The 8,664-nt window shown below is 41.1% G+C and overlaps 1 protein-coding gene across 1 annotated transcript; it reads left to right on the forward strand.

Annotated features, from left to right (window-relative positions):
- The first annotated feature begins 3,275 nt into the window (after positions 1 to 3,275).
- LOC139631977 (uncharacterized) lies at positions 3,276 to 6,804 on the forward strand. The gene is made up of 2 exons (XM_071497065.1): positions 3,276 to 5,265; positions 5,360 to 6,804. The coding sequence occupies exons 1-2, from the start codon at positions 3,313 to 3,315 to the stop codon at positions 6,101 to 6,103; spliced, it is 2,697 nt and encodes an 898-aa protein (XP_071353166.1). The 5' UTR covers positions 3,276 to 3,312; the 3' UTR covers positions 6,104 to 6,804.
- The last annotated feature ends 1,860 nt before the right edge of the window (positions 6,805 to 8,664 follow it).

Below are 8,664 nucleotides of genomic sequence, written 5' to 3' on the forward strand. Positions count from 1 at the left end.
AGTAGACTTTAACTATTCATACCCCTGATTCTAATGCCACATTAATTCAAATATATTAAATTCACTCAACTACTACATTAACTTTTAAGGCAGATTTTTAATATTTCTGGTATTAACGCAAATCTGCCGTGGCCCCTTTAAGTCAAACTGTGTATACCCATATTACAAGTGCTGTAGCTCAAACTATCAAACTCCTAAGTATTGGCCTAAAAGCATTAACCTTAAGTTAACCCTTCTTCTTTGTCCTTTGGCCATAACAAGGCTAATGTTCCAAGTAAAATGATAAAATGTCTGTAACACTATCTGCTAAATTTTTAACAGCCTGATATTATATTGTATAATAAAAGGCAGTGGGACAGTGCAGGTGAGATTGAATCAAAATTCATTAGAGTGTCTATGTTCATCATATTGAAATAACATGTTAACCAGAGCAATGGTGTGAACATTTTTTACCTTTTCTTTCTTTGTTTACATATTACATACATAAGTTTGGCCATCCGAACACTAACGCTAAGGTAAAACAACAGTGTCAGGAACAGTAACAGCTCAGGCCAGAGCTCATCCCCAACACATACCAACAACTGATGCAGGAGGGCTCTGCACTTCAGCCAGGTCCGAGCCCTTTGATGCCTCTGTCCTCAACACTAAGATAAAGCAAGAAAAAGAGGGTTAAACAACAAGAGTAAAAGGACACAAACACTAAAAGGTACACAAGTCAGACTTACCCACAAGGAGACTTTAAGGAGTCGTCACATCCAAAACACCAGACGCTTCCTGTGATGGTGTAGTCAGTTATCTCCAGTGATCTGAAGAGGGAATATTCAAAATGTTGATAAGGTTATAATATGTAGGCTTATGTCAATCAAAGTGCTAGAAAAATAATGCCAAGAAAAATGATTACCCATGGTGCCAGTGATAATTAATTTGGGTTTGGGTTACTATTGAGTTTGAACAGGAAACAAGGACAGGATCAAGATGGAGATTAAGATTACATCTTCCACTTAGGTTTGTTGTTATAACTGGGTCTGAAGGTCAAGTTTAGGATTAATAGCTAATCAGCGGACTATGGCATTTGGAGGTTCAGGGTAATTGCTCTCTATGGCATTTTTAAATATAGAGAAAATAAAGTATTATTTTTCTAACATCTTCTCCCTTTTGCTAAACTGCTGAATATCACTACATTTGGCAGTGGTTCTAAATAAAAAAATCATGTCTTTCTCAACTAAATGTATTAAAACTTTTAAGCAGTTTGATAAACATGTCAACTTTCAAGTTTCTTCATGATTACTTGATTTGCAACATGTCATTTTCAGTCAGTGACAGGGAGGTAGACTGCCAAAAATAATCATGAAAAAGACTTTCATTGTGTTTCCAACCAGGGTCTGAAAACAAGAGCTGCATCTCTGAGTTCTCTGGACATAATGTAAGAGTTGATAGAGGTTTAAATGATTCATTGAAACCAATTACTTTCCCCCACTTTCACATAATTATACAACTATAATGTTTTGTAATTACTGTAATCTCCACTGCATGTCCAAAATGAACATTATGAGATACTATTTAGCTTTCTTTATCTTCACAACAGCATTTACTCCTCATTGAACCTACAATCAGCGACTGTGGCTGTATTCTCTCTTTAGTTTGATGAAACTCAAACAAAACTCTTCAAACTCCACTTGTTTTTCATGTTGTATGGATGTTGCAGCTCCATGTTGAATTTTAACATACAGATTAAAACACGTCAGCCCTCAGTAGTGTGGAATGAGGAACCAAAAGCTGACACTGAGAACTTGATCATCCTAACCATTAATAATTTAAATATGTTTAATAACTGAGTAAAAATGCTAATTTTAGACTGTATTTATTACAGGCAAACTCCTTGAACAGCTGTGTTAAACGATAGCAAAAAGTGTTATATAGTATTCATGCATAGGACTGATAATAATATACCCATATCTATATATGTATATTAAAAAAATGTTTTGGGCCATAAATTTCCTAATGTATTCCCAGTAAGAATGCTCCTTTCTGTTTATCGTATGATGGCTCCCTGGGGCTCCAGTGTTATCACAATACATCACACAGAGGACAGTCATCTTTCACTGGCTTTTCCCTACATCACTTTGTACTGCTCATGAATAAAATATCAAAGCAGAGTCTGTTTGCAAAACTGGGGAGTTGAGAACTATTGTTGCACTGACACTCCAGCTGTCTCTTTACCTCCCACTCTTGCCCTCACTCTGGTTGCCTCTGGCTGTCCGCCGCCATTTGAAATGGTAATGGATTCTCCGTGCAATACTCAAAACTTTCTTCCTCCTCTATGCTGGTTCTTTCTGCCCACATCCTCGTTTCTCCTATGGCCTTCCTTCATAGCTGCATCACCTTTCCATAAGCAGCTGTTCTCTTGGCAGCTTAACAATAGCTCTATTAAAAGACCTATCTGGTTAAAAAAGTTGTCACTCAGTCGTCTCTGCCAGGCTTAAGTAGAGCGTGCTAAATTTGATTAAACTACATTCTTAGATTAAGTGTCTGTCACACAGTTCCCCACAAAGAAAATCCTGTCTGATGGCATTCACTTTCATTGTAGGGAAATGTTTTATATTTGGCAGTGCCACAGAGGTTAGCACAGGTGCAGCAGACAAGATACTGCACACCACACTACTCTAACAGAACGACACCGCAAGTTACAATCTCAAAAACACTCAGATATTCAACTCTTTTTAAATGGGCTATAATACGAGTGGGCTACACTTATCATATCTCGCCACAGTTGGTGACCATAATTTGTGGATCAGAGTTTTAAAAATGAAAGAAATTGGAATAGCTTACATAGTAAACTATTTTAAAGCATGCATCATTAAAATCATGTGAAAACTACAGTCATGAATATCATTTAATTGTAGACTAGATGGGTTCACCCAACACTTCTGCTGGTGCTAATGTTACCTTGCCGACTACCTGCGAAACTGTGTATTTGTAGGGCTAGACTGAAAAGTCTGATTCAGTGAGAAAATGTGTCCCAATTGGTCAGATTGTAGAAGGATAAATTCCATTGGTTATATCTAAGCCTTTTGTTAATTTTGATTCAGTTGAGTATTTACAGTAATGACTGTATGCAGCATACAAACAAAATAATTATTTGTACAGATCATTGTAATGCCAGTCTTCATGATTTGTTGATGGATTTATTATGTTCATGATTTTGCTGTGTCTATTTATTCATTTTATTTATTCATTTTACTTATGATTTATTTCTTTCTGCAGGAACTATTGAATGCTAGAAGAGAAGTAAAAATCCATCCATCCATAAAGATGTTTGTGAGAACTCCTTTGGGTAGCAACCCCACCTCTCCTAACCCAGCTCACAGCCCCAATTCTAACAGTAAGTCAGAAGGTCCTTCCCCTGTTTTCCTGCCTCAGTCTCCTCCATGTTGGGCAACACAGGTGCTGCATGACCTTGTCCAGGCAGAGACAGAGCTGCGTCGACTACAAGAGCGTCATGCAACTGAGACTGAATCTGTGAAGCGGGGTGTGGAGCGCGCTATCCTGGGAGCGAACAGAGAAGAGCGGCGCCTGCTGGAGAGGGTAGAGCAAGACCATCGTGACACTCAGCAGCGTCTGGAGCAGGTTCAGAGGGAGAATATGGCAGCATCCCGGGTAAGCCAGTCACTTTTGGACCAAAGGCTCCGGAAACTAGCCCAACTTCAGCAGCAGATCCAGGAAGTGGGTCAGCAGTCAGGTCTGGATCAAAGTGATCCAAATCAGAACCTGCTGCTTAAGGAGGTGACAGAGTTCTTACAACCCTGGGAAATCTCTGTTTCCCTAAAGAAAGTGAACTTTAAGCCCAGCTCCCAACCAAATGCCGTTACCTTTGGTGATATCCGTGTGCAAGAGCAAAGCCTGTGCCTGCATGTCGGAGGTTGTGGGTCACAGGGGCAGATGTGTGCTCTACATTCACAGGAGATGCAATGTGGAGACACAAACCATCAAGGTGCTGAAGGAGAGAAAAGCACTGTAGGACAGGGATGGACCTCACCAACAGGCAGGGTTGTCAGGAAGATCAGCCTCTCTACCCGGAGTGATCTGGAATCAGAGGAGGAGCAAAAGCTCTCCTCAACAAAGATATGTCGCTGGCTTCCAAAGTGTGAACAGTCTGACTGGGAGTCATCCCATGATGATGAGATGGAACCAGCCTCCTTTCAGCCACAAGGAGAGGACGTATTTCTGGCTGTCCCTACCGTACTTAAAAACATGGATACTGAAGGCAAGGAGCAGGTGTGCAAGATGAATAGTAATGGAAAACACTACTCTCCCAGGAACCAGAGGAGGTCACTTTCTGCGGTCTCTGCTAGGAGGCCATCCCCCTCACCAGAACGAAGACAAGAGCACGCTAAGCTGAGTCACTGTCTGAGTTTAGATAGCCAGGAAGGTGAAAAAGTTAAAATAGTTAGTCCAGATTCCAATAGTAGACTTTTGAGGTATAGCAACAGTGCCCTAACATCTCCCAGGATGACTCCAAGAGAGCCTCTGACCAGCCAAAGCTGCTTAGACCTCACCTCCAGGGGCCGGCCTCAATCTCGCCACAGCCAGTCCTCTGATGAACACTCTTCAGGGACGCTTGGTGACTCTGGCCGAGCACCGTCACCAACAGACAGCCTTGACTCCAGCTATACTTTCATCGTTAGCCCATCTCATGAATACAGCATGAACAGAGGCTCTTTGAGCCACAATTGCCGTCTATCAAAGTCCGCTGTGGACTTGACACACAAGACACGCCCACTGATCAGTGGTGGGTCGAATGAGCAGGTTGGAGTGTGGAGGGTGAAGTGTAGCAACTTCAACTCCATGTCAAGCTCAACATCAGCTTCACCAGTTCTCAGTAGGGGGCCTAGGCTCTCTGACATGGGACAAACCTTTTCATATCCTTCATATAAAGGTTATAATAGTCTGCACCAGCCACAGACAAAAATCACAGTGACTGGCTCAAAACAACCCCTTGTGGCTAGATCTTTATCCATGTCTGTCATAGATGGTTTCTCTCAAGAGCCAAAGAGAGGCAGAGGAGAGAGAGGAGAGCCAGCCCTGGTGGAGCTGGAGGAGGAGGAAGACCCATCCTTTACAGTATTCAACCCCAGAGGAGTTCCTCTGATCAGGCAGTTTGGGAAGCAGGGTTCAGGTCGGGCTGACCTTACCCTGCCAAGTGGTATCCATGCCACATCACAGGGCCAACTCTTTATAGTTGACTGCGGAAATGCACGTGTTCAGGTATGTGTTTTGATAAACATCTTTCATACAATATGGCTACGATAACGAATTGAGTTTCCAATTATGTTGAAACTAAACTGAAATTTTGCAACAGGTGACTGACCCTCGGGGCAATGTCCTCCAGCAAGTGACCTCCCCAACTTCAGATGGATCTGCCAGACGATGTCGGAACTACTTTGACATTGCTGTCAATGCTAAGGGTTTGATTGCACTAAGCTGTGCTGCAGAGCGAGCCCTGCTTGTGTTCAGCCGGCATGGTCGCCTGCTTCAGACCTTTGGAGGGTCAGGCTGGGGCTCTGCAAAAGATGATCTGGAAGCTCCCAGGGGTGTGACAGTAACAAGACTGGATGAGTTCTTAATAGCCGATATCCGGAAAGGTACCCTCATTGCCCTGAAGCTTGACCCTAAGACAGGCTCCCGTCTTGAGCGCACAGTGGTGACTGGATTCCACCGGCCCTACTTAGTGGCAGCTTGTTTGAGTTCAGGCCTGGTAGCTGTGTCCGAAAGAGGCAATGAAACAGGTTGTGTGCCTTGCATCAAAGTCCTAGAGCCAGGCTGGAACACAGTGAGAGTTCTGGGTGTATGTGCTGGTATGGGACCCGTCCTGGTTTGCCCCTGGGGCATCTGTATAGATAAAGATGGTAATGTGCTGGTAGCAGACTGGGGGAAGGAGCACAGAGTCCTGTTATACCCAGCACAGGGAGTGGGATGGCCTATAGTAACCCAGGGCTTGAGTAGTCCACGTGGCCTGACCCTGCTACCTGAGGGACAACTAGCTGTGTCAGACAGCATGCACCACTGCATAAAGATATACCAGTACAAAGCGACACAGGGCTAGAGAGAGTGGGTTGATGTTTAATGTTCATAAGAACCAAGGCAAATATGAATGCACACACGTCCATCAAAATCTATCACAGTTAAATCGACAATTTAAGCGGAACAACAGAGATTACTTTCTTCTGCAATTTGGCATTTTTATTTTCATGTGTTGAAATGAGAATGGTTTGACCGTTAGAGCGGCATCTTGTCACGATTGGCTTCAGTAATTCCTGCAAATTCTACAATTTTTCACGCTGTCATTGCTCTTTACTGATGAGTGGAGCTTGGTGGCTTTTTTCAGTCCTCCCACTCCCTTCTTTCAGCAGTAATATCAGTCATGTATATCCACCACTCTGAGGGATTCTGCATTTAACACGAGGATACACTGATGCCAGAAAGTACAGAGTGTTAGAATAATTGGCAGTGAAACCAGACTGCCATCCAAATTCTCTACTGTCAAATGTGTCTGTTAATAGCAGATGTTTCAGTCAGGAGACCATTGCTTATTTAGGACCAGGCAAGGGTGTGAGGATTTAAAATACATTTACGTTGGAATTTTTTTTTTTTTTAACTTTTACCCCTTTATCTGACAGCTGTGGTTCCTCATTACTTTTCAGATTAAGATTTTCCATTCAGTATGAGATACAGTAAGTCACAATATTGCTGTCAGGTAAAGAATTTAGTATGTCAGTTCTTGTTTTTGCTTTAATAATTCATTTCTGAAATCAGAATCAGAATCAGAATCAGAATCAGTTTTATTGCCAAGTATGTTTTCACATACAAGGAATTTTTTCTGGTGATTGGTGCAATTGATCAGCAACAGTGGGGCTCTCTAGCCTTGTTGATGAGGCTAATAGCAGATGGGAAGAAGCTATTTTTGTGGCGAGAGGTTTTGGTCCTGAAGGACCGCAGCCTCCTGCCAGAGGGGAGTGTCTCAAAGAGTTTGTGTCCAGGGTGGGAGGAGTCAGCTACAAATGGTTTAATTTGTTAATTTGTTTTAGAAAGGGGAAGAGGAGAGACAGTTTTAAACCTCTGGTAGAACATGTAATCCTTAAACAGATGTGAAAGTATACCAATCCTCAAAACTTAATAAGAGGCGTTTTGCCCCAGACAGCAACATTAGACATATTGCTGTAGTTTAAACTCCCAACAGGATAACAGAATAGTAAGAAGTACCTCAAAAACTGCTTTGATATCCGTGCATCAATAATTATCACTGTGACAGAGACCAGTCTTTTGATTTTCACTACTTGTACTGCTATTTATCCTTAGTCCTTATTACTTTTCCTTAAGAAACCTTTTTAATTTATGGCTTTTATGTGAAATTGAGTTTTTTTCCCACTGTAGTATTGCTGGTTTTACTTTTGGAGTGCTTTCGTACCTCTTGGATTACATCCAAAATGTTCCAGTGCTGACATGCTCTCTTAGATTAAGCCATAACATGTCAAAGACCTGCTGTCTTAGCAGGGAGCATGGTTGTGGGCGTGAGCCATTATTAGTAAAGACAAGCTTGTTTCATCTGTTATAATTTTTGTGTTCATGACTGCATTATAGAATAAGGAGAGTATGTTATAAATATATTTATCCCTGTAAAAATCTACTGTTGTGGTGACTGTTCACTTGTTAACAGTATATAAAAAAATGTGTGCTGAAATTTTGTCTAATTTCCTTCATTTGGCTTGTTTTGTCTCATTTAACAAAAATGTTTTGTAAATCTAGGTATTATCAAGTGTTATCATCAGGAATGGCAATAAAATTACAAATCTTTCCAGAAATACAACAATGGAGACACAAAAACCTAAAAAGTAACTTAAGCACCTCACAGTTTCTATTATCTAACATTACAGATATTTTAAATGTCTTTTGGGGTACTTGGAAAAAAAAAAAGTTAATTTGTGTATGGAGTTGTCTGAGTATTTCAATACACAATTAATGAATGGAAGAAAATGATTATTTTTCAATAAATTTAATTGGTGGCATTAGCAGTGTTTAATATTAATAACAGGTAATTATTTAACAGCTATCCATTGCAATAGTGGGGAAATATGAGTTGATTTCTGCAGTATACCAACCACAATTAGAATTTAACACTGGTGAAAATTAATAACCATAAAATGAACTTGCACACAGAAAGAACTGAAGGAGAAGTCTCTTGGGTCCGACACCCACTTATTCATCTCTGTTGCCAAGCAAAGAATAATATAAGGACTTTGTTTGATTTTAAGTCAATTTCCTGCACATCTGAGAGAAGCATACCAACCTCTTCACAGATCGAACTAGCAGTTAATCAGCAGTTCAACGCTCCCCTCTCACAGCTTGAAAATGTGCTATGATTGCTTAGCAGAACATGACAATTACCGTCTGCTGAAATATATTTTGTGAAAATGATTTTGAGGGGATCAGACAACAAATGGTTTTGTGTGGTCATGGTGTCCAGCAATAGCAGGAAACAGCACAGTGAAGTTCAATGGCACATCCGCGTGCAACACGTTGTGCTGGAAGCTGGATGACATAGTTATAGTTGTCAGTGCACTGTAAAATGTGCCAAAGGTTGAGCCCAGTATTAATATGTTTTGACCT

This window comes from Trachinotus anak, unplaced genomic scaffold (genome assembly GCF_046630095.1).
Source record: "Trachinotus anak isolate AG129_WGS33_773 ecotype Australia unplaced genomic scaffold, CSIRO_AGI_Tana_v1 ptg000001l, whole genome shotgun sequence".
Lineage (NCBI taxonomy): Eukaryota > Metazoa > Chordata > Actinopteri > Carangiformes > Carangidae > Trachinotus > Trachinotus anak.